A 27,548-nucleotide genomic window follows, 5' to 3' on the forward strand; every position below is an offset into this window, starting at 1 on the left:
TTCCTTGTCCTTGAACAGTATGCTGCCACCACCAAGCGTTTTAAACAAAGAACAGGGAAAGAGCCCACTTGGAGATGTCTCCCCCAAAATATCCCCCCAAGCCCTACACCCCCTTTCCTGGGGATGGCTTGATAAGAATCCTCACCAATTTGTACAGGTGAACACAGACCCAAACCCTTGGATCTTAAGAACAATGAAAAAGCAATCAGGTTCTTAAAAGAAGAATTTTAATTAAAGAAAAGGTAAAAGAATCACCTCTGTAAAATCAGGATGGTAAACACTTTACAGGATAATCAGATTCAAAACATAGAGAATCCCTCGAGGCAAAACCTTAAGTTACAAAAAGATACAAAAACAGGAATTTACATTCCATCCAGCACAGCTTACTTTACCAGCCATTAAACAAAAGGAAATCTAATGCATTTCTAGCTAGATTACTTACTAACTTAACAGGAGTTGTAAGTCTGCATTCCTGATCTGTTCCCGGCAAAAGCATCACACAGACAGACAAAGCCTTTGTCCCACTCCCCTCCAGATTTGAAAGTATCTTGTCCCCTTATTGGTCATTTTGGGTCAGGTGCCAGCGAGGTTATCTTAGCTTCTTAACTCTTTACAGGTGAAAGGGTTTTGCCTCTGGCCAGTAGGGATTTTATAGCACTGTATACAGAATTGTGGTTACCCTTCCCTTTAGTTTTATGACAATCCCTAATGCACATTTACTAGCTCAGTTGTTGTTCAGTCTTGTTGTTTTATAGTGAGGCCCCAATGATTTCCCATTTGATATAGTTGACCGGAAACTTTCATAGCAACAGATAATCTCCTAGTACACTGTCCTAAAGTGGTAGGGAAAAACTCTAGAAATATGTTTACAAGCTCTTTTTTAAAATTTTGATTTCATCCTTTAAAAACCATGAGTGTATAATATTTCCAAAGCCATTCCTACTTAGTTTAACGAACAATATTGCCAGCAGATCAGACCCAGAAGAGTAAAGCACAACTTCGTAGCCTTTTAATTACATTGGGACAAGTACTTTTTCTTTGCAATAAAAAGGAGATCCTTGCAGAACTGCATTTGATATAGACTTCCCAGCTAGACAGCTCTGAAAATGTCAACCATAGCAAAAGACTTCTCAACAGCGCAATTCATTTAACAGTCTAGCTAAATCAATAGAACCCTTAATGATTATGTTGTATTTTATTTACAGGAATTCCTCCCTTTTGAATTATTTATTAGATTTATTGATACCAGATTTTACTGCCTTTTATTGCAGCTACTTTCAAAAATAATGAGTGCTTTTTGGTAATAAGTCAGATAATACAAAGCCTGAAACTGAAATACTGTGGTTACAGTCATGGTATAAAAATTAAGATTTATAAACTTTCTTTTAAAATAATGGGTAATCATGTTTCAATAAGCTAAAAAATTGTGATTACTGGAAATGGTGTTTGCTTTTGTGTAGTGTTGGGGAGGGAAGGCTAATACTGATTTTTATCACACAGCACCTTTAATCTGACTTCACAGGAGTATCTTCTGGATTGAGGGGCAAATGCCAAATGGTTTTGGTGTGTGCAAGTCGAATAGCATAGTTGTACTTGTTGGTTAAAATAGCACTTTTACAAAGGAGCTTTATGTTATTACTGAAGTGTCATCTTGAGTCACTGTTGTTTGTATTAAATCCTTAAAAATTAATAAATGTTGTAGCAAAACATGCTAGATCAAATTCTCTTTGGTTAGCAACAGTTAGAACACAAAAGAGTTCAGGGTATTTTACATCTTAGCAATAAAGAAAAAGCATGTTTACAGTCATGAACTATATCACTGGTTTGCTGGGGTAGGGAGGAAAAAGGGAATATATATCTATGGCCAGACTTCATTCCCCACTATGACTGCTTTGCATCCATCTAGTAATGGAAAGCAGCTGTAATGCTGGCTTAACTAGAAGACCAAGGACACCCCCTTTATCATCCCTTACTTCTCCCAAGATTCCATGGGGCTGGCATGCTCCCTCCCAATCACTAGCACAGGGGGTATAGCTATAAGAGGGAAGAGAGGGATGGCTTTTTGTTCTACCTTAAGCCTTGGCTCTCTAGTAATTGAAACAGCCCCTTAGGATGCCAGGAATAAATTGGGGAAACTCTGAGGCTGCTCTAATTTATGACAGGGACTAATCCAATCCCCAGTTGCTACAGGATCCAGAAGCTGCAAAGATGGCAGGCCTCATAACTATCTTTAACCCGCACCTCACTCTGTTGTGCTGAGGACAATTTAGATGCAGCTCAGGATGGAGATCTAATACTTTGAATTCTAATTATTTACTTCCCCCAGTTTGAGGGAGGGGAAAGAGGAGGTTATTCTACCTATCTAAATATTATCCATTTATATTGCTGAAGTTATGTTGGAGGCAGACATAAAGGGTGTCTTGGCATCACCCTTGTTAAAATATTCATTAATATCTCTGGAAATACAGTTAGGTTTTCAGACTCATTTTCTTCTGGTATCCCCTAACTCAAATATTTCTATCCTGCACTAGTCTTTTTCTTCCCCTCAATTGACCACCAGATGTCTATGAGTACCTTATTGACCATTAGTGTATTTTACTTACCTTTTTCCATCTTTTTTTTTTAAACTGATTTTCAGTTCTGGTGCTCTTTCTCTCCAGTGCTTCCGTTCTCCTCATCCCCACTCCAAGATGATTGTCCTGGTTTACTTACCATTGTGTTTAGCATTTTCTCTTTTCTTTCCAGCAATGTCAATATTAGTTTTTAGAGAGTGGTTTATAGAAAAGACTCCTTTAATCCTTGTAAACATGACTTTATGGCTTTAAGGGATTGATTGGGGGGGAGGGCTAACAGATCATGCTAGAGCTGAGATGACAGCTGGGTTAGCAATTGAGATGGCTTCAAGAAATCTGTGGATCAGTCCTCATTTTTGTTATGTGGAATAGTTTCAAGGGTAGCTACTATACATTATGCTAAATAAGAGTATATGAACTTTCTCCTGTACTGCACTCTGAGCATAATTTTTTACCCTTTGCCCAGGGAAACTATGGGAAATACATGTCCTTTCCTGCTCCTTTCATATTCTGCCGAATGCAAGCAATGTGAAATGAAACAAGAAACCAAACATAAAATGGAGCTATGATAAGGAGAAAACCTTGTTTCTTGATTATGCTTTGATTTTACTTTGGTTGTGCAATATTTGTGAAGAATCCTATAACTTGCTTTGCCCACCTTATTCACACATAGCCATTAAATGGGTCAATATGAAAAAGCTTTGTAGAAGGATTATGCACCTTAGGAGTTTTTCTGGTGATAGACTCCCCCACAGCCAGAGCTTAACTGCCTCAAGTTTACCTTCCTCAAATCTATGACAAGCCTCATTAACAAGCTACAGAATCAGTCACATACCTCAGTGACTCTCCCCAGGCACATGGCCTCATGTAGATTTGTCATGCAGCGTGCTAACCTTCACTTATGTTGTATGCAAGTCTGTCTGAAGTTGGTGTATGTACCAAATGGACACCATATCAAGTCAGTGCTAGTTCTCCTCAATGTCCTTCCCTTCGTAAATTGGTGGAACGATTCCAGTCATGTGTGCAAGGTTGGTTTGTTCTTCCCACCAAACTCCTTGTGATTGATGCATCCCTCATATGACTGGGGAGCTTATCTAAACCGCCCTCAAGTTCAGTGCTGGTGGACCCACAGGAAAAGAGGTTGCATATAAGCCTACTAGAACTCAGGGCAGTTCATTGAGCCTGACCCATCTTCCTCCCAATGATTCAAGGACTTGCAGTTCAAATTATGACAGACAACATGACAGCTATGTTTTATATAAACACATGAGTAAGAGTTTGTTCATACCTCCTGTACTAGCAGGATATTTGGGTTAGGAATTGCTGTATCCACCAGCAAGTCTCACTGGTCGGGACAAAAAGTCATTCATAGTGCATGCACAGCTGGCCAAAAGATTCTGATCTTGGGTGCATGCGCACCACCAGTGGAATACATCGGGGCAACACATCTTGAAGAACCACCATTATTTTAAGGTAAGTAATTTCATAAACAGCTCTTTCACCTCCTTCCCCACGGCCCCAGGTGAAGGGGCATGCTGGGGCAGTTGTGGGGTGTGTCTGGAGTATGCTTCATTCCAGCTATCCCTACCTGGCTTATGCTCCCTTGAAGCCATGATTCCTTGAGAGCTTCTGCATGCTCAGCCCTTTTGAAAATCAGGCCACTTCATTTATGTGCCTAAATCTGGAGTCAAGAGTGTAAGTTAAGCACCTAGTCTTTGAAGGTCTTGGCCCAGATTTGCAGTGTTAGAAATGAAGACTATGCTCAACTCCCATGTTTAAACAAAAATCAGAGGCAGACTGCATTAAACATATTGACATTTTTCACCAGAAATAATAATAATAATAAAAAAAAACAATGCTTTTTCTTTACAACATCATTGATGCTTTTTAGTGTTTATAAATGCAAAGGACAAATAGTATTAACTATACCAAGTTATAATGTAGGGAGAGACTGAAGTTTTACGATACATCACTGTCAATACAGACAAAGAAACTGTGAAAATAATAAATTGCTGTAAAGAGTCAGTTTCTTCTGAAAAGGAACCTTATTAGAATAAGAAAAACAGTATTATCACTAAAGCTGCTTCTCTCTCTCCTTCACATGAAGAGTTTCTGCCTAGAACTTCTGCCAACTACTTCCTGCCTTGATTTGTGCCACAAATTTAAAGAAAAGTACACATACTCTCACACCCATTGTTCCACTTCTGGACCTTTCTTGAGTACACACTGTCAATTATGCTGAATGATAAGAAACACTATAGTGATTTTTATGTGGCTATCAATTATTTTTTATTTTACCCTAAACTCCAAACTGGAAGCCTGGTGTCTAATGTAAAATGAGCAGGCAGATTTGGCAGTTGAAAAGTGTGGGGGAGAGGGATAACCCTTTTTCTTATCTGTCCATAAATCACCAAAATATCTTGCTGCCAAGTGGGGGAGGACATTTTATTCAGCACAAACATGTGAGATTTACTAGGAAAAGTTCTTGTTTAAAGTTTGTCTTGGTGGAAAGGCAGTTTTAGGACAAAGTCCCTCTGCCTTACTATTGACTTTATATGCATATTTGTTTGGTACTGATTCAAATACCTTAGAAAAATAAATATATAAATATGGTTTCCTTTTCTTTTCCCATAGCAGTGGTTGTTCTGTATCATCCTTAAACAGGATTTCTCTTTCTGACATTTCTATTTTAAGTCTCTGATTTTCAGTCACTAAGGACACATAAGAACATACAGAAGATGACAAAAACTTTCAGAGAATGCTGAACTTGTCATGTATTATCTGAAAACAAAGAGATGTTTTAAAGCAACATTGTTATTATGGTTGACAGATCCAGATATGATTTTCCAAACTAAAAAAAGTCTTCTCTTACGTGTGTAGCTTACCTTAAATATTCCATAAATATACCCAAAAGATTATTAGGCCTCTGAAACAAAGCCCGTCTTCCAGTGAAAGGGTAGAATCCTTCCCTGTGCTGCAAAGGAGCAGTTGATGTGTTTGTGTGGAGCAGAACACAGTATAGGGAGTGTCTTTTCCTCCCTACTCTCTAACCAACACAAACAGCAGGGTAAAATCTATGCCTACCGCTCCACAGAGCACTAGGTAAAGAGGATGAGCTACCATGCCAGCCAGCATGCCATGTTTTAGAAGCCAGCTGGATATGTATTACTCAGGGCCTATGCTGCTAGTTCTCTTTTAACCCTTAACATTTTACATTCAGATATACTTGTTCGCAGCATTCCGCACTGCCTGCAATCTCAAAGGTAGGAGGAAGGGGTATTTTTCTGGACTAGAGAATTGGCTTTTTTAAGAGTACCCCATCCCTCTGGACCTGGGAGAAGGGGATGACTCACCTGAGCTGGTGCATGGGCTAGTGCTGCTCAGTTAAGCTGCTGACCTCCTGCTCATCCTCCCTCGTCCAGAATCTCTGTTAACCACAAAAAAAGTGATATATATTCAACTAACAATCAAATCTGTCACATAGGCAAGTTTTACGAGAAGACTGGGGATTAACCTTTGCTCTCTGAGGGACTAAATATAACAATCACATAGCGTCACCAAAAAGAATGGTTAAAATCTGTACTACTTAAAGGGTTGGGCAAAATCTCAGAATTTTGTAGCATGAGGAATGCACCTACAGGAGTCAGTAACAGCTATATATGGCAGTGTATTGTAAAGTATCTACTGAAGGAATAAGTTTATTCAGTCAAGAGTCTGGACTCACTTTGTTTCAGGGTCTGCTCTGACTCATCTGCTGATGGTCTTTGAAAGAAACAAGACTATAAATTATTTTACTGGTATTTGCAAAGACAAGAACTTCTGAACAACGACCACTGTGGAATTCTGTTCTGGATTCCATCAACTACAATGCAATCCAGATATAATCCAAATTCGTAGCAGGTGGTCCTCAAAAATATAAGAGATTTACTGAGGAGGCAGATGTGCCAAGTTCTTATTCAAACTAATTAAGGCTGTGAATTTTGCAAGGATGCACTTTCTAAACTAATGAGGTTTGCAGTCCTGCGGGCATCTAGAACCAGATACACTGGGAAAGCAGTTTTATTGACACTTTGGCACCCCTGCTTCTGGTATTGGTGAAATGTGAATGTGCAGATGCATGTGAAAATGTAAAATAAGGTTGAAAGCTGAACTTTCACCTGCTGAATTAAAAAAATAATCAGGCTGGGTTTTGTTTGGGAGATGGTTTGGGTTTGGTTTTATTTTATGTGAAATGGGGTTTACTTGTCTCTCGTCCATGTCTCTGGTAAGTTTCAAAGAGGAAGCAGGAGTGGGGGACGCCGAAATGTCTATGCCTCTATGTCACACTCACAGATCTTGGGAGACAGGCCAGTCCTTGCTTACAGACAGCCCCCCAACCTGAAGCAAATACTCACCAGCAACCACACAACAGAAACACTAACCCAGGAATCTATCCTTGCAACAAAGCCCGTTGCCAACTGCGTCCATATATCTATTCAGGGGACACCATTATAGGGCCTAATCACATCAGCCAAACTATCAGAGGCTCGTTCACCTGCACATCTACCAATGTGATATATGCCATCATGTGCCAGCAATGCCCCTCTGCCAAGTACATTGGCCAGACTGGACAGTCTCTACGTAAAAGAATAAATGGACACAAATCAGACGTCAAGAATTATAACATTCAAAAACCAGTCGGAGAACATTTCAGTCTCTCACTCGATTACAGACCTAAAAGTGGCAATACTTCAACAAAAAAACTTCAAGAACAGACTCCAACGAGAGACTGCTGAATTGGAATTAATTTGCAAACTGGATACAATTAACTTAGGCTTGAATAAAGACTGGGAGTGGATGGGTCATTACACAAAGTAAAACTATTTCCCCATGTTTATCCCCCCCACCCCCCACTGTTCCTCAGACTTTCTTGTCAACCGCTGGAAATGGCCCACCTTGATTATCACTACAAAAGGTTCCCCACTCTCACCCCCCCAGCTCTGCTGCTGGTAATAGCTCACCTTAAGTGATCACTCTGGTTACAGTGTGTATGGTAACACCCATTGTTTCATGTTCTCTGTGTATATAAATCTCCCCATTGTATTTTCCACTGAATGCATCCGATGAAGTGAGCTGTAGCTCATGAAAGCTTATGCTCAAATAAATTTGTTGGTCTCTAAGGTGCCACAAGTACTCCTTTTTCTTTTTGCGAATACAGACTAAGATGGCTGCTACTCTGAAACATGTCAAATATAGTCTTTCAAATATACAATAGATCCAGTTTTCTTCTGCTCTATGGCCCCTTTGTTGCAATTCAGTGTAAAGGGGTCATTAAAGAAGTAGAAATGGCTGCTGGACAATATACCCACAGAGGTGCTGCCATGGAGTTACTCTAACTTACACCAAAGTCCAAACCAGGAATAAGGATATTGCAAAGGTGGTCTAAAGCTCCCTTCTACAGTTCCTAAATGAAGCACAGGAATAGGATAACAGAGGATAAGGTTTAATATATTCACCACAACAATTAAAGGAATATGGACAGGAAATGGTTACTGTAATCCATAACCAGATTCATAAATAACATTGCTCAGACTTAAATAATTGGGACATGACTCCAAATAGCAACAAAAGAACCTCAGTAGGTTCAGATAAGCACAAAAAAGCTTGGATGCTCACTGGAATAAAAACAACTTTTTCCTCAGATTTCTAGTACGGTGATATTGTGAGATTCCAGGGTTGCAGCTGAGAGACCACCATGTAACAAATACGAGCAGATTTTGGAAAAATCACAAGATCTATTCAAGTAGCATCAGTAGTAATGAAAATGCCATCAGATTGAACTGAGTTTTTTTAAAAAAATATTTAACCACTGATCTATCTAATCAGATAGAGGGGGATTTGAACTGCAGTCCCAATATGAGAAAAAGTTATTTAACTATGTGTGAGAGGCCCATTTGGCCATCCTGTACTTCAACCTTTATAAATGCAAGTAGTAGATTCTAATTTCATTGGAGAGCTCATGATGAAGGTTCCTGTCAAAGTATTGAAAAAGTTGTACTTTTCTTTCTTTAAAGAGATACTTTACGTGTAGTTTAGACCTTCTCATCCCCATTGGCATGTGTAGTCTCATTCATATTCACTAATCAAGAGTCAAATACACAATGAATGCAGAAGTCAGCTTTGTTTGCATTCAGTGGATGACTGTCTTAATCTCTTTGTGAAGTAGGAGTTTACATTCACTTAATTCATGCTTCTTCGGTTTGCATTGTCCATGAACGTGATTGTTTGCCAGCAAACACTGAGAACATTAAGTAAACTGTGTAGGTTAAAAACAGTGAAAGAAAAGGAGTAACAAATAAAACCAGGAAAGGAAAAATTGCAAATGACTTTTTGCTGTATTGTATTATTTAATAATTATTGCAGTTAGAACCCTTCAGGAGATGATTTTTAAAAATCACCAAAGTGAAGTACAAATCCAGAACTGTTTTGGCATGAAAAATCTGTCCCTTCTGACATTTTTCCACTTAAAAGAAAATGTATTATTGGCATCAGAACTACCCTGCGAGCACAAAGGAAAATATGTGCAGTTTCAGATAAATCCTGCCCTTAGGGAGGTGATTTGCAGGTCTGTGTAAGTGTCCAAGAGCCTTGACTCCAAATCCATAGAAAGTGTTTCCTCTTTGTTTTGCTTTCTGTGTGTGTATATGTCTCTCTCCCAAACATGGCATCATACCTCTCCCAAGCCAATGACAGTACAGAAGCATTAACTTTTAAAACTACAGTTTGTCCTTGACTTAAATAATGTGAGGCAAAGTTAAAGCCATATAATTATAAATAGATAACAATAATTATTAGTAAAAAACCCTACCCAAACCTACGTTACTATTATGTTAAGGTTGCAAGTTTAAATCTAATGAATGTCAAATATGAAAATTAAAAGATGAAGTCTTTCAAAAACAGGACATCAAACTAGGTTTGTACATCCTGATCTAGCCTCTCAAATAAGTAGGTTGGTTTTCAAAACTGCTGAACACCCAGCGGCTCCCACTGAAGTCATTAAGAATGTAGAGGTTAAGGAGCTTAACTGGAGGATACTATTTTTTGAAAACTTTGACCAAGATTTTCATAGTATCATTAACATTTCCACAATGCAAATGCTATATTTACTTACACATCTAATAGCTAATACTTATGCATCTAATGGATTAATAGACTTCTGTGTTCGGATATTTAAACGTATTGATAAATTAGTGCAGCGTTGTTGATGTTGGGTGGGATGTGGGTGGGGTTTTTTGGGGTTTTTTTTTACATTTTGAAAATGTCAGTTCCCTGTTCCATGTGTGACGGATGTTCCATGTGTGACCACCCCTGCCTTTGGAGAGGCTAGCGCCACGGCCCCACCCCTTCCGCACGAGGCCCTGCCCACCGCAGGTGGAGCCCCCAGCCCCCCGCCCCCCTGTGACCAGAGAATCCCCTGACTGGCTGGAACCCCAAGCCACTCTTCTGCTCCCCTCCCCCCACCATCACCTCCAGAGGAGCCCCAGGCTGACCCCAGACAGCCGACCGACCCAAGCCCTGTCCGGAGTAGCTCCAGCCAGCCGACTGATCCAAGCCCCGGCCAGAACAGCCCCAGTCGTGCCGGCAGGCCCGGGGCCACAGCATCACCAGCCCAGTGTCCCATGGCAACAGCTGCAGCCAGGGAAGGCAGAGCCTTCCCTGACCTACTATACCCACCCCTCATTCCCTTTTCCTAACAATAGGAGGCAAAATTTAGATAAAATTAGAAGAGCTGTATTTAAGATTTGTTTAGCCATTATTTTCCTGGACTTGTGCAACATGGGTATATCCCCAGGACATGCATATGATCTCCATTGTTAATTGGATTTTTCTCCAGCATGATTGGTACTGGGAGTCCTCATCTGGGGTGGGAGGCAGATGGTCACAAGGTCATGACCTGCCCTTCCCTTATTGCTAAATAGGAGGGTTGTTCCAGCAGGAATCCTACTATGGAAGTTGAGCCCCACTGGTATAGACAGTCTTAAACCTGAACTATAAAATTTCTATGGAGCACATAATAGCTGGTACCTAAATCTGTACTTGGGTTAGTTTTAATTTAGACTCTCTGACTGTTCTGGTGCCTCCACCTGTATATGCGATCAGATCACTTCTCTAGCTGAATCCAGCATCTTTTCCCCATGTTTGGGGCAGGAACCATCTTTTTATTCTCTTCTAGATCTTAACGGTTTTTTTTCATAGATATTAAGGTCAGAAGGGACCATTATGATCATCTAGTCTGACCTCCTGCACAACGCAGGCCACAGAATCTCACCCACCCACTCCTGTGAAAAACCTCTCACCTATGTCTGAGCTATTGAAGTCCTCAAATTGTGATGTAAAGACTTCAAGGAGCAGAGAATCCTCCAGCAAGTGACCTGTGCCCCATGCTACAGAGGAAGGCGAAAAACCTCCAGGGCCTCTTCCAATCTGCCCTGGAGGAAAATTCCTTCCTGACCCCAAATATGGCGATCAGCTGAACCCTGAGCATATGGGCAAGATTCACCAGCCAGATGCTCAGGAAAGAATTCTCTGTAGTAACTCAGATCCCACCCCATCTAACATCCCATCCCATTATGGTTCTACAAGTAATAAATAGTAATAATGGAAAACGGAGTGTGGATGAACTCCTAGAGTCTGAGATTGCTGTGTGATGCTTCAAAACTCTTTCTGTGTATACATACACATGTGTGCACACGCACACACAACAATACAAAGATTCAACCATGAGTCTTTTGGGGCAAGGTAAAGCAGAGCCTTAATTTTTGGCAAACTTGGGATCACTTTGAAGTATTTAGAAAAATGTGATTTGTTTGTGTGAATTAGTCCTCCATTTTACATTGTCAGATGAAGTAAAATGCCCAGCTGCAAAAGGTCAGCAAATTTGAAGGCACCCATTTCTATCTCCATAACCCAATGTAAAGAATTCTGATCTGTTTTAATTTGCAAAATTCAACCCCCAACAGCCTCAAGGTGAGGAGGGGTTTGTCTGGTCAAGCAACAAGAAAGAGGGTGTGGCTCTTTTAATGGTTTCCCCTCCTTTTGGTGGCAAGGGGGGGAAAAAAGGGAGTTAGGCATCACCTGATCTGGGGACTGGCTAGACGGGCTCTTGAAAGCCATTGGGCCCCATGTGGACCAGCAGGGAGACTTTATATATCTATTTATGCCCTGACTGCCAATAGAGATCTATTTCGCATTTGGCCCACAGGCAGGTGGCCAGTTCCCCCTGGAAGTTCACAGCTGGGCCTCATCATTGAGGCTACTCTGAGTTGATATGGATGATGGGGTGTTATATGAGGAGCAAGGGAAGAGTCAATGTTTGGAGCTACGGGCCCATAGGTGGGCAGCCAGTTCCCCTAGAGGTTTGCAGCTGGGCCTTTGGTGCTGAGGCACACCTGAGTTGTCTTGGTAAGAGGAGCATTCAAGAAATGGCCAGCTGAAATGATTACTGTACACCAGGGTGAAAATTATTTGGAATTTTGTAAGGGGCAGGAGGACTTAATCATCAAGGCACAGAGAGATTTAGAGCAGATCCAGGACCTTTTCCTTGGGCAGACTGTAAACTGGTTTGAAATACTACAGTGGACAGTGTGGTGGGATTCCATCAGGCCTCTGTAGGTTTACAAAGCTGAATTTATCATCAGGAGAGGGAAGTTGATAATTGCACACCAAAATTTTCATAAATTGGTGCCTAAGTTATTCAGGGATGATGGAGTACAGCTCCCAGATCAAGGAGCAGATATATTTTTGTTTTGGGAGGGAATTATTAAGTATTTGGGAACCTGGTGGGCAGTGAGGAGTGGCAGCCAAACTAGTGACAGGTGTCCAGTGCAGGTATTTGTTCTTTAGGGGTCTGGCTCCCTGAAAAACTGGAACTGGAAGTGCACTCTGGGGGAAGGCATCCCCTAAAGCAGCTGGGGAATAGGACCAAAGCTCCTAACAATCCCCTTTTTTCAGCCCCTGAGCCCTTATGTGAGGGGAGGGTAGTGGATTTGTGGGGGGACTGATGGCCACCTTCCACAAGTAGCTGGAAATGAGTGAGGAGGGAATGATGAGCTGCACTGTACAAGTTATTGCCATTAATTCCGAAACGAGTTAATAAAGTTGCAGACTAATTAAAACCATGTCCTTCACACGTTGGCATTTTTCCTATGCATTTGAGACAATGTGCTCATCTCCATGCTCTCCCTCTTTGATTCTGGTCATTTAAAAAGTTGCACATGTATTTTTTAATGAGTTTAACTCATCTGTTTTCTCTGCAAGTGTAAAAATATATAAAGCTGTTACTAATATATTCAAATTATGAAAATAGATTTAAAGCAGAAAACAGAAGTTAAATGAAAAATAAAAACGGTGGTTTAAAGTTGCACTTGTTTAGTTTTATTTAATTTTTTTTAATTAAATTTAGTGGGCCTTGATCCTGATTGTGTTGTTTATGTAGTACATATTTCAGGATAAATCACACAATCAAGGTAAATGATTGTTCCTATTAACAAATTACAGAATTGCTGGAGAGAAGCTTTGAAATGTATTTGGCTCCTGATAGGGCAGTTATTAATGGTCCTTCAGCTGAGCATGGTTGAACTTTGTTTTATATTTTTATTTTCTTTTTACTGCCTTCCTCAATATAATGTACCTTTGCTTGAAAAAAAAAAAACCCAAAGAGTCTAACATAAATTTTTCCTTCACGATACATAGGTCACTATGAAAATCATAATTTAGGCTCTCATAAAGTATTTATAGTAAGCTGGTCCTGTATTTTCTTGTCATTCTGTCACATGTAGTGTAAAAAGCACTTTCAGAAAGAGCAAGCTCATCCAGTTTAGAAAATTAACAAAGACATATTGTGGGACATTGCTTGAAATGTCATAAGAATCTCTGCAGTCCCTGGAAGCTTTATTTACTTGGGTGACAGACTGTTTTCTGAAGTAGAATTACTTTACGTTGATCCCTCACACAATAATATTATATTGAAAATTTGGCATCTTCCTCTTGGGTGCCAGGCTTGTGTGATAGTAATAGAATTGAGAGTATGGAAAGGCTGACAGTGGCAAATGGGTTCTCTAATGGGAAGGGAGTGAATGGGTATAGTTTGAAAGAACAATTGTGGATAGGTCCATAGTCTAGTTTCAACTTGAGAACTAAACTCTTAATTATATTTTGCAGGATATGAATGATTACTCCCCAGTATTTAGCAAAGTTCTCTACAGGGGACTGGTTGCTCCCGATGCAATCAAGGGCACTGTAATCACTACAGTTTCAGCTGAAGATCAGGATCCTCCGGTAAGCAAATGATTTTGTTAATACACTTCACCCAAGAGGGAAAAATCTTTAACCCTCATATGTGACCTAAACCTCTGAGCAACAAAGGAGATTATTATGAGTCTCGCACAGCAGTAGCTTGCATAAATTTTTTATCCCAGCCTGTCCTTTGTCATCATGGACATAGGCTGCATTTCAAATGATTTTTCCCAGGGCTGACAAATCAACGATACAGCTTCTTTTTGATGGGAAGTTATCCGGCTTCATGGCACAGATGATAAAAAGAATAGGCAGGAAGCAAACCCATGACTGCCTGCATTTGGAACAGCTCTGTGGCTTAAAAAGAAAACAAAACACAACTTTGCAAGCTTGTCATTTCCTTGATTTGCAGTCATTGTGAGTTTCCAGTCTATGTGACATACTAGTGTTCAACAAAACAGCACAGTTCATCAATAGCCCTTTTTGGAAATGTAGTATTTGAACTGAGCTTGGTTGATCTGGGGATAAAGTTTATTTCTGCCACTGGTTTCTTATCACTGTTCCCTGGTGAAGCTCTTGATTGACAGAACCATGCACATTTTTGACTTGTTATCTTTTCTGATGGGTAATATCTATTTGTGTAATCAAGGAGGTTCATGAACACTGGTGACCAAATGATACACTGAGGACAACAAAAGCCAAAGATAGTCTGTCAGAAGGGTTTAATTTTGATTGTTAATGTTTAGAATATTAAGGAGAAGAAGAAACACTCCAAATGCTCGAGGAGTGGTGTTCTAGAGAGTGTTTGCAATGCACATTAAAAGCTAATGCTAATATTTTGACAGAGTTCCACATAAATCGGTTATAATTAAATACAGTACATAGTTTTTTTTAACACTGAGAAGCGCTGAAATACTAAGGCTATACTTATATAAGTCATATTTAATATGTACTGACTGTGTTATCCCTTTGCAAAAAATCCAGACACAAAATGGAAAATTGATGTTAATCAGTCTAGCTCCTTTGAAGTTAATTGAGTTGGGATAATTTATACCAGCTGAGGATCTGGCCCATTGTATGTTTAAGATCTGTAAAGAGAGTACTATAAAAATTCAGGTTAATAGTATCAATATTTATTTATTATTACTATGTATTATTTCATTAATGTCATTTCTGTGTTGAACTCTATACAGAACACAGAGAAAGACACAGTCTGTCTCCTAAGGATCTTACAACATCAGGGAAAGATTTGAGGTTGCATGGAAAGGCTGAAGAGGTGCTAAATACTGGCAGCCATTCTCAGACCCATTGTGCCTTAGCCAGGTGCAATGCCTCCTCTAACATAGGGGAGCATAGATCTTAGCAGCTTTTGCTATGCCCTTTCACAGAGGTCAGTGTGCATTTCCCTTTGCCGGCCTAACTCTGGTAGCCATTGTGGATGGGGATTAGGGCAATAGCCCCACCCTCTTATTTCCCGTATAGCTTTCTTTGGTGGTGTCCCAAATGGGGCTAGTGGTTGGAGCAGGAGTCGGGAGCTAGGGACTGGAGTCAAGGATCAGAGTTGGGGTCAGGACCCAGGTGTTGAGCCCAGGGTTGGAGCCAGAGGCAGGAGGAAGCAAGGCTGGAGTGGACTGGAACAGGACAAGAATAAAGCTGGATGGCAAGGCTGGAAACAAGGCAGGGGTATGAGTAATTGCAGCTGCTGCTGAGCTTAAAAACAGTCCTGCTGGCTTCTTCAGACAATCAGGCTGGCCAGCCAATTGGGTGGTCCTAACGTAACACAGTTTAGCTCATTAATCTGTCTGGAGGATGGGCTGGCTAGTCCTCATGCTCAACTGAAGGAGCACACTCAAGACGGTGGAGACTAATACTGCTGTCCAAGATGGATTTCTCCAGTTTGTGTGCCTGGGAACACAATGGCTGGTCAGTGTCCGTTCTCTGCCCTGGGGGAGTAAGACTATGCACATTCTAGCCCTAATCAGACATCCAGTGATTTGAGGAGGAATTAATCCTGATTGCTCACACCCCCATCATTTGTTTTCAAGTCATTTTGAAAATTCTACTAAGATGGTATTCTGAAACTTTAATTATTTTAGTGTTCTAAGATTTCCAGCTGAGGTCGATATTGCTTGAAGCTTTGTTGTCATCAGGTATCTCTTTGGTATTCTGTGTATTTGGTATTAAGGACATTAGTGAGGTGTGTGGTTCAGGTGTTCACATTACAAAGGATGTTATTGTAACTTACAAAGTTTGGCAGTTTCAGTAGAAGGTTAGGAGGAATATGAGGCACACACAGTATTTCAAGGAGCTCAGTGAGCAACGCTGGGTGAAACTTGAACAGCGATGGCTCCATTTTGTCCCCTCAGGAATTCCCTGTCACTTAAGGAACTCAGCAAATTGTCTCAGTTCAAGAGACGGTATCCTCAAAGTAACCTGCAAATTCCTCACATGTAAAATCTCTACTCGATTTACAATTAGTCGTCTCGCATTAACCAAATTATCCACCACTGGGAGCAGTTCCACTGTGTATGACTTGTGTATGCTATGAGAAAGGCTAAGATTATGTCATGAAGGTGTAACAATGCTGGTTCTGGTGGGACCCAACAGAGAGTGCCAATTCAGGACAAACTGCTTAAAGCAGGGCAGTTACAGCCCAAGGCTGGGGTTTCTATGCACACCAAGGCAAACCAAACCAGCCAGACAGAGGACTTTGGTTTTACCCCATTGGCTAACCACAAGTCACACAAGCAATTCCCTTAGACACTCCAGTTTCTCAGTATCACCACCAGTGCCACTTGTTATGGGGACGAATGGTTATGAAAACCAATACCCCAGTAAAAGAAAAAAGGTTCTCCTATCCCAAAGCACCAAGCCCCAGACCAGGTCAATATACAAATCAGGTCTTACCCACAAATCAAGCTGTTGGCAATCCTTTAGAGTCTAAAATCTAAAGGTTTATTCGTAAAAGGAAAAAGATATAGATGAGAGTTAGAACTGGTTAAATGGAATCAATTCCCTACAGTAATGGCAAAGTTCTTGGTTCAGGCTTGCAGCAGTGATAGAATAAACTGCAAGTTCAGATCAAGTCTCTGAAGAACATCCACAGCTGGGATGGGTCTTTCAGTCCTTGGTTCAAAGCTTCAGTTTAGCAGAGGTATGAAGCAGGATTGAAGACAAGATGGAGGAGCTGCAGCAGCTTTTTATATTCTCTTACCATGTGATCTTTCTTTCTTTGTCCCAAAGACAAGCTGTCCATCCCATGGCCTGGAAAAACCTCAGAGTTCTATCCGTAGGCATGAATCACAAGGCATGTCTGCTTTCTCTCAGTGGGTCAGTTGTATAGCTGATGGTCCTTAATGGGCCATCAAGCAGGCTAGGTGGACACCTGCTTGTCTGGGGTGTCACCCAGTAGTATAGCGTAAATTTGAAATACAGACAGTATAGAGCCAATATTCATAACTTTAACTACAAAACTTTAACTACAAAAATGATAGCACACATAACCATAACCAGCAAACCATAACCTGTCTTATTTGATCCCCTTTATACAAGATTTGGTGCCACTACAGGAACTTGGTTGCAACCATGTTCTATATGGTCCCAGTTCAAGTCAATAACGTGACAGTAAGGCTAATATTATATCATGAAGGTCATGAATATCACAGAATCCGTGACTTCCAGAGACTTCTATGACATTTCTGCTTCATCCCTGGGGCGGCAGGGCTGGAGCTGTCAGTTGGCAGGGCCCCAGCAACTCCCAGTTACTGCAGGGGCTTCTGCAGCTCCCAGCTGCTGCCAGGGTACCTGAAGCTCCCAGCCAACAGGGGCATCAGGGTGGACCCCGTAGCTCCCAGCCCGCAATCCCTTTGAGCCACCATGCATGGTGGGGGTAGGGCGGCAGCTCTCTCAGCCACTGTGGATGGTGAGGGGGATGCCAGAGTCCCAGCAGGAGTGGGTGCTGGACCCAGGGAGGAGTCATGGGCTTCCATGATTTTTTGTTTATTCCCTGTGACCTGTCTGTGATTTTTACGAAAGACAGCCATGACAAAATCTTAGCTTTATCTATGAGGGATGTTACAATTATTTTCTTTGCCTCCTGCACAGCCATAGCTCAAATCTTGATCAATTCCTTAGGTCATAGTCCATGGGCCCTGGATCAGGACTCCTCCACCAGTATGTTAGCCATATTCCCTTCTTGTTTTATTCATTTCAAGTTATCTGTAAATCCAGTGAACTATGTGGACAAGGCCAGGAGAGAGGATATTTTGGAGCCACTGTATCAATAGTAGACCTGGATGAAAAATGGATTTTCTGTCCTATGGTAAATTCTGATACTTCAAAATTTGACTTTGTCCCAAATTTTGATGAAAAGGCAATATATCTCTGAGTTTTTTCACAAAAAGGAATATTCCAAAATATTTCATTTTGATCTTATTGAATCATTTTGTTTCAACTTTATCATTTTGACTGTTACAATAGCATAGAATAGAATAATATAAATATTTAACTGTCATTATCATAATGAGAAGTTTTGATAATTTCCCATGAAAATTTAGATGAAATTGGTACATTCCAGGAAAAGGTTTTGATTTTTGCAAATCTGCTTTTCCTATGGAAACGTAGACTGTCCATAGAAAATTTTTGACCAGCTCTAATGAATAGACATGTACAAAAGAATTCTGTAATATATCACCAGACCATAGATAAAGTGGTGATTTGGCAAGGTAGTTCACTCCCTCCGAAGGTCCTGAAACCAATTCCAACAGCTACTGTTGTCAATGTTTTGAGTATTGAAAATGTCATTGTATGAGTTTTAGAGAGACAAGATGGGTGAGGTAATAATCTTTCATTGGACCAACTTCTGTTGGCAAGAGACAGAGCTGTTCAGCATAGTTAGAATTGTATGGAGTGGTCAGAAGGTAATAGATGGTGAGACCTTTGGGGATAATGTTTTGTTTCTTGCATTTGCTCAGGAAGTAGAAAAGAAATGAAATATTATCCTCACCAGTTTCACCATCTATAACCCTCTGACCACTACATACAACTCCAAATATGCTGAATGGCTCTGTCTCTCTCACAGAAGTTGGTCTGTGATGAGGTGGTCAGGAGATCCCCTGCTGAAAGCCTCAGGGTCCTGCCACATTCATCCCAGGAAAGGAGCAGTGGAGCTAAGTCCTCTGAGCAGCCAAGAGAGGCTACAAAGGGCTAGATAATCAGAGAGGCTGCAAGGATTAGCCAATCAGTGCCCAAGAGGGCCATATAAAAAGAAGATGCAGAACAAGAGACAGTTCCTTGCTCGCACCAGAGGAGTGCAGATGGTGTTCCTGGCTGGCCAAAGGGAACTGCAGTACCATGGACAGCTCAGTGCTGGCAGGGACCAGAGAAGTGAGAAAGAGCTTCTTGCTGGCTGCTGGGCCTTAAATATAGGAGAGCCCTGACGTAAGGGTGAAGCATCAGTGAAGGCTGGGGCCTCAGGGAAGTGGCCCAGGGAACTGAAAGCAGTTTCATTAAAGTAACACGGTGGCACATGGCTGCTATTCTTAGGGTCCCTGGGCTGGGACCTGGAGTAGTAGCCAGACTTGGTCCCCCCTATATGCCACTAGGGAAATGTCCTACAACTGGACAGCGATAACTTTGAGAAAGGGATCTGAGCTGTTCAGAGGCCCAGCGAGAGATCTGGGGATAGAACAGACCAAGAGGGCACTGCCTCCTGGGAAGAATACCTGGGGTACTGCCCAATACCAGGGCCAGAACTGTTTAAAGACGGCAGACACACCCAACCACCATTACATAGTCCAATAAAAGATATTACCTCACCCACCTTGTCTCTCTAATATCCTGTGGCCAACACAGCAACTACACTTCATACATCATGTGAGTTTATATGACATTTAGCACAATGGAGTCCAGATCTTGACTGTGACCTCTAAAAAGGTCTGTGATAATATAATATAAAACGTCCAACAAAAATTTTCCCCAGTACGCCTTCCTTACAATGCTTTCTCTAATATTTATTTAAATGTCCTCTCTGCTCTGGGGGTGGGGAGTTGCCCACTAAATTCCAAAGTGTGTGTGTGTGTGTGTGTGTGTGTGTGAGAGAGAGAGAGAGAGAGAGCAAAATCACTGGGTAGAATCACATAGGATTCAACTTAAATCCGTATATATGGATTCCATTCCATATATAGCTGGCCCCTGTATGTATGCATATATATAAATATGTGGAAATTTAAACTAAGCTTCAAAAGGGCGAAAATGAATCAAAAAATTTAGCCAAAATCTGAAGACCATTTTTTTTCTTTACTTATTAAGGGAAAGTAATTTAATAGCATTTTTAAAAGTTAATGTGGTACCAATATATATACAGTAATACATACACGTTATTTAGATGTGTGTATATATGATGTGTATACATATATGTATATTTCTATTACAACCTCTCTCTCTCTCTGAGTGCATGCATATAGGTTGTTATGAAAATAAATAGAATTCTATGCACAATTATTTTAATTAATCTAGAACAGAAAAAAAAGAGACTAGAACAGAAAATAAAGTTACCATTAATGGATTTTGCAATTTACTGTTGTTTTATAAAAAAGCTGAAGATTAAGCTTAATGCTCAGAAAAAAAGAAAAGAAAAAGTCCATAAAGGTTTGCTAAAGTCTAAAGAGGAATTCTTTCTCCTTACTTATTAAAAATAAAACAATTTAATACATTTTGGATAGTTGATATTTTACTTCCAACTAATGACTAACAATACTAAGCCACTTCCTGACTTAGAAAATCAGAGAAAATTGAAAAGAACAAATTGGCTTTTATTTTTTCTATTGAATTAAAGTTGCTTAGCTGTTTTATCCTCCACATTAGTATTTTGGGGCCTGCTTTGACATTAAGAGATGTCACAAGACAGATGGGTAATGAATGAACGACTATCATAGAAAAAATACAACAAATAACCTTTTCTCTGCTATTACAAAGAATCTTTCTTTAAACTTGTCTTAGGGGGATAAAGATTTCACTGTGACCTTCATCAATTTTTTGGTATTTTTTTCATCTAATTGGATCTTAATTGGGCAATACAAATCAGTCTGTTTTATCACTTCAGGAAAAAACACTTAAGCTGCAGTTTTACTGTGAAAAGTGACTCTAAACTGTCAGGGTGGGATTCCATGTTTGTATTGTAACCAATGCCATATTAAATGTGATTCTGTGTGAATTGCAGATAATTAATATAATTGAATAGCAGGAAAAAAAATTGGATATAGGACATATCTAATTTAAGGTATCCAAGCTTTAAAATATTGCTATTTTACAAGTTAAGAAAGAAAGAAAGAAGTATTTCCTAACTGTCAGCCTGGGGTGAAAATCAAGCTGGATTTTTTTCCTCCTTACATATCACTCATAATAAAAGTTTTGCAGATCAAATCAGGTCCTTAGTTACTCCCCATTATCTTCATGAGATCCCCTCATTGCATTCAGGTATTATAGTGATGAGGGTGATATAATAAAGTTATTCACAGGGTTACTGGCCCCTTTAAGGGGAGTCCAAGCTCAAGTTTACACGTGACAAGCTAATTTAAGGTGAACTAGACAGTTAATTGAATAATGAGCACCTGAGCCATCTGATAAAAGGCTATCTCTGTTCAGTTGCCAGGAGGTGCTCAGAAAGAGAGAAGCTCTTCTGTGGGAGGGGAGCTCTACAGACACTACTATCTCCAAGAAGGAGGGCTGTGCAATCCGTGAGCCAATGAGAGATATTACATGCTAGAGAGATTACAAATCAGAATCACTGGCCCCAGGGAGAAGGGTTGTGCAACCTTCTGAGCCCAAGGAAAGAGACTTTATTTCAAGTATGGTTTGGAAAATAACTGGCACATCTGATCTTTGAACTATTACAGTATCTGGTTTTGGAATTATTATTTATTATTTTATAATGCCAAAAGTATGCGTGGCATCTCACTATACTAATAAAACTTGGCCCTTGCCTGAAAAGCTTACAATCTAATTTCATAAATAATGCAACAAAAAGGATATCAGAAGAGTAGGAAGAGCTAAATAGGCGAAGGACAGACAACAAGAATGATGGCAATAAGATTTTGTGGTTACTCACCAAAGACTTATGTTAAGCATCCATTATTTCTAATTTTTAATACAAGTAAATAAATTTAACTAAATACAAAAGTCTTTAATTCTTTTTTTTTTTTTTTGAAGGAATTGTAATAGACCTGAGTCTTAGGTAGGTATTTGAGACTCCAATCCAGGAAAGAAATTATGCCCATGCTTAAATTTAAGCAGATGTATACATACATTGAAGGAGGAAGTTCATATATTTTTTGTTGGATCAGGCCCTGAATGAGGAGAGGACAATGGCCTGGTAGACCAACTCAGGAATGGTATTCCATGCACTGGAAAAGCAGTCAAATGTGAGGCATCATAGGCTGAGCAAAACAGGCAGAAGGCAATGCAGTAAGAGACAAGGGTGGTTAAGTAGGAAGGAGTGTCTGCTAGGATCTGGAAAGTGAAGACAAGGAACCTGATTTTCCACTATGTTACACCAGTTTTATATCAGCAGAGCTCCGTTGGGGGTATAATGGTGTAAAACTGGAGTAATACAGTGGCGAATCAGGGCCCAATTGAGAAATGGAAAGGAATACTGTCAGATTGGCATGTTTTGTTTAGTTGTGTTTCGAGTGGATTGGTGTGGGGCAATGTGGACATCCAGGAGGCTGGAATAGCAGTAGTTGCAGTAGTTAAGGTGGAATGTGATAATATCCTGCATGAAAGTGTTTACCTTTTGGACAGAAAGAAAAGGTCAGATCTCATAAATGTCAAGCAAGAAAAGCCTCAGGTTTTGCTCACAATCTGGATGAAGGACATGGAAGTGTCAAAAATGATCCCTCAGGGTATAGGCCAAAGTGACAAAACATTGTAGCCTTGTCAACAGAGACAGATAAAGGGGAAAGGGAAGAAATTTTCAGAGGAAAAATAAGGAGTTCAGTGTAAGCCGTGTTAAGTTTAAGCTATTGGCAACCCATCCAGGTGGAAATTTCGGAAGCATGCTGAAATGTGGAATTGGTTGTGGGAAACAGAGCAGAAGATTTGTGACTCAGTGTAAGATGATAGGTGAAGCCATGTGAGTGGATGATATATGATGTAAAAGGAAAAGAGGAGGAGGGCAAGGATAAAAGGCCTCTGGGACCCTTACCAGAAGAGGGAGAGGGACAATGAAAAAAAAAAAAAACTTCAGAGGCAAGATTGGGACCAGAAGCATCCAACACTGCAAGACAATAGTCAAACAATAGTAGAATGGAATATTGATCCTGGCCAAGAAGTGTGAAAGAGAGAAAAATGTTTTGCAAGCAATCCCCATGAGCAGATGCATAAAGTACCGTGTGCATGTATTGCAGAAGTGAGAGACTACATAATGTCATCCACAGTCATGATTTGTAAATCATATTAGACCCAATCCTGATGTTTTTATTTATTCTTTACCACAGCCTCCTTAGGGGAGGATTTATTAATGGAGGTTCTCTGTGTCCTCGTAAGAAGGAAAGGATGGAAAATGATAAAATACAGGTAGGATCTAATGAGAAACAGTCAAATGAAAAAGAGTCCCATTCAATTACATCATGTAATGGCAGACAGCTAAAAAGTAACAAGTTTTTAAAGTGCTTATATACAAATGCTAGAAGTCTCAGTAATAAAATGGGTGAACTAGTATGCCTTGTATTAAATGAGGATATTGATATAATGTGAATCATAGAAGCTTGGTGGAATGAGCATAATCAATGGGACACAGTAATACCAGGATACAATATATATCAGAAGGACAAAACAAGTGGTGCTGGTAGGTGCAGTCTATGTGAAAGAAAGCATAGAATCAAATGAAGTAAAAATCTTAAATGAACTATACCAGAGAATCTCTAAGGATTGTAATCCCATGCGCTAATAAAAAGAATATAACAGTAGGGATATAATTACTGACCACCTGACCAGGATGGTGATAGTGACTGTGAAATGCTCAGGGAGATTAGAAAGGCTATAAAAATAGAAAACTCAGTAATAAAAGGGGATTTCATGTATCCCCATATTGACTGGGTACATGTCACCTCAGGATGGGATACAGAGATAAAGTTTCTTGACACCTTAAATGACTGCTTCTTGGAGTAAATAGTCTTGGAACCCGCAAGAGGAGAGGCAATTCTTGATTTAGTCCTAAATGTAGCACAAGATATGACCCAAGAGGTGAATATCGCTGGACCCACTTAGTAATAGTGACCATAATATAATTAAATTTAACATCCTTGTGGTGGGAAAAACACCACAGCAGCCCAACACTGTAGCATTTAATTTCAGAAAGGGGACTACACAAAAATGAGGAGGTTAGTTTACCAGAAATTAAAAGGTACGGCGCCAAAAGTGAAATCCCTGCAAGCTGCATGTAAACTTTTTAAAGACACCATACTAGAGGCTCAACTTAAATGTATTCCCCAAATTAAAAAACATAGTAAGAGAACCGAAAAACTGCCACCATGCCTAAACAACAAAGTAAAAGAAGCAGTGAGATACAAAAAGTCATCCTTTAAAAAGTGGAAGTTAAATCCTAATGAGGAAAATAGAAAGGAGCATAAACTCTGGCAAACGAAGTGTAAAAATATAACTAGGAAGGCCAAAAAATTAGCTGTTACAACTCAAGAAAGAGATCTTGGCATCACTGTGGGTAGTTCTCTGAAAACATCCACTCAATGTGCAGCGCAGCAGCAGCAGTCAAAAAAACAAACAGAATGTTGGGCATCATTAAGAAAAGGATAGATAACAAGACAGAAAATTTCATATTGCCTCTGTATAAATCCATGGTAAGCCCGCATCTTGAATACAGCATACAGATGTGGCCTCCCCATCTCAAGAAAGATATTGTGGACTTGGAAAAGGTTCAGAAAAGGGCAACAAAAATGATTAGGGGTATGGAACGGCTTCTGTATGGGGAGAGATAAAAATGACTGGGACTTTTCAGCTTGGAAAAGAGATGACTAAGGGGGGGATATGGTAGAGGCCTATAAAGTCATGACTGGTGTGGAGAAAGTAAATAAGAAAGTTATTTACTCCTTCTTATAACACAAGAACTAGGGGTCACCAAATGAAATTAATAGGCAGCAGGTTTAAAACCAACAAAAGGAAGTATTTTTTCACACAACGCATAGTTAACCTGTGGAACTCTTTGCCAGAGGATGTTGTGAAGGCCAAGTCTATAACAGGGTTCCAAAAAGAACTAGATAAATTCATGTTAGATCAGTACATCAATGGCTATTAGCCAAGATGGGCAGGGATGGTGTCCCTAGCCTCTGTTTGACAGAAGCCGGGAATGGGCGACAGGAGATGGATCACTTGATGATTATCTGTTCTGTTCATTCTCTCTGGGGCACCTGGCATTGGCCATTGTTGGAAGACCCGATATGGCCATTCTTATGGCCAAACCATATACTAAATGAGAAAAACCCACTGCATGGCCAAGAAAGTAGGCATAGCAAGCCCTTCTTTCCTGTCTCCGCTAGTAAGATAAAGGGATCTGTACTCAAAAGATATTGTGGGAGTAGAGGGATGGAATGTGACAGGACCATGGAACAGACAGTCCTAGTACCTCAAACAGAGAGCCCCACAGCCTCAAAAATTGCAGTGATCAAAACTCACTTAGGTGCTTTTGCTGACTCTTAGGAGAGGGGAGATTCTGCTCATCAGGACTAGCATTGAATCTGATCTCTTTAATGCGATTCACAAATGTTTGCCAAATCATGTATTTTAAAAGAGTTAATTGAGAGTGTGGTGGGGTGTGAACAGAGGTTGCTAAGAGTTTTCTTAGTACTTTGTGATTGACAAAGTGAAAATGTTTAGTATGTCTGCACAGATGGCTTTACACACATCTTAATTATTCAAGGACACCTTTGTTCCTCTCTGGAGAGGGAAAAAAGGCTTATTTCTTTCTTATTTAATGCCGATAACTCATGTTTTATTTAAGTGGCATAATGCCACTCAAGGATGCCGGATAATTATGGCCATCTTCTCAAAATGCGTAAGCCTCCAAATAGTGATTCAGTAACAATTTATTAGCAGGGGGTGTAATTGAACCATTAGAATTTTGATAAATCTCAAACATAATTTGCTTGCTTTATTTATAAGTAAATATTCATGAGGCTGACATATTATGGGGTGCTGTTTTTCCCCTTTGATAAGCATGCCTGTTCTATACAGGTTATCACTGCAGTAGCTGTAATGATCCATTTCTACACTCTCCCGTTATCCCCTCTCTTTTTTTTTTAGTTATACTGTATTGATGGGGTGCATTACCGGAAAGGGAGATTGAACACTAATTTTAAAGATCAGATTGCTTCCTTATCTTGGGTATGAAATCATTTATGGATTTATCTGGTGAAGCAGTACATTGAGAACTTTTTCCTCAGTTCAAGCTCTTAATGAAATCATCAGTTATCATTCTTACAGTTCTTGACAATCAGTGGAAATTAAAATGTTTATGAATATTTAATTGGGGTGAAAACCTATGAAACAGTCAGTTCTTGATCTTTGAAAACACATTGGATTGCTATTAGATTTGATAGTGTAAGTGGAAAGTTTGTTTGAAGGAAATATACTATATACGTAAGTACCTCCTTAAGTAATTTTATCTCATGGATTTACGAGTTTGTATAATTTTAATTCTTTAAATTGCACTGTTAGAATAATTATGGGAGCAATCCTGAAAACTCTTTATCATGTGAACCAAAGTTTTCAGGATCAGACTCTATGCTGCTGAACTGTATGCTCATAAGTAAAATAGCTCAAGTGATAGATCTGAAAAATGCCTTGCAGTAAAGGGCGAAATCGTGACATGTCCTTATGTGACTCCTAGAGAGGAAGAGAGCACACAAGAAGCCTCCTTCCCCACCATTGAAGGTTATCTACATAGGACTTGTCACAGCTGCAGCTGAGTGCCCACATGGCTCCCTTGGTGTGGCAGTGGAGACATCCAATACTCCAAAGGGGCAGCATAAGATTAAGAGGTGGGGGCATGACCCCACCTTCCTCTGCACTCTTCTGCAGAGTTAACCAGCCACAAAGAGAGGAGTAGACTGGACCATTCTAAAGGATGGTGCAGTCTGCACAGTTCTCCTGCAGAAATTGTGCCTTCCCAAGTCCTCCAGTAGGGTCTGTGACCCTAAGAACTCCTAAATGCCAACTGGCAAAGGGTTCCCTGTTCTGGAACAGCCACTCGTATCAAGTCTGACAAACTCATGACACCTAATACACTGCTTTCACCGTATTTACCCATAAATGATCATGTAAGATGTCTAATGGAAGCTTATGTCATACTGATCCTCTTAATCATTGCATGATACATGTATGGGTAATATTTTAGAAGCTGTATGTATGTAGGCGGGATTGGCAAGGTGTTTTTGCCAGACAAAGGGATGTGGAATCACCTGCCTCAGTTCATGTGTAAACTCAGCATTGTAAAGCTAACGCAAAGACATCCCTATTTACATGTGAAAGTCAACAGGAAAAACAATTTGGGGGGCAGGGAAAGATGTGAAACAAACAGGAATATGGGAGACACTTTGGAGCTAGCACTCTCGAAAGGACGCCACAGGGAGTCATTCTGATGTGGAGACCAAATCAAGAGAGTGTGGGGATAAGAGGAAGGCAACAGGACAC

The 27,548-nt window shown here is 40.2% G+C and overlaps 1 protein-coding gene across 1 annotated transcript in view; it reads left to right on the forward strand.

The window, feature by feature from the left end:
* PCDH15 (protocadherin related 15) overlaps window positions 1-27,548 on the forward strand; it is a 672,916-nt gene that overhangs the window by 490,845 nt on the left and 154,523 nt on the right. The window contains exon 20 of the mRNA XM_077821312.1: window positions 13,773-13,889. Coding sequence (XP_077677438.1) covers window positions 13,773-13,889 — 117 coding nt within the window. The remainder of the gene's footprint in view (window positions 1-13,772; window positions 13,890-27,548) is intronic.

The sequence above is a fragment of the Eretmochelys imbricata genome, chromosome 7 (genome assembly GCF_965152235.1).
Source record: "Eretmochelys imbricata isolate rEreImb1 chromosome 7, rEreImb1.hap1, whole genome shotgun sequence".
Taxonomy (NCBI): domain Eukaryota; kingdom Metazoa; phylum Chordata; order Testudines; family Cheloniidae; genus Eretmochelys; species Eretmochelys imbricata.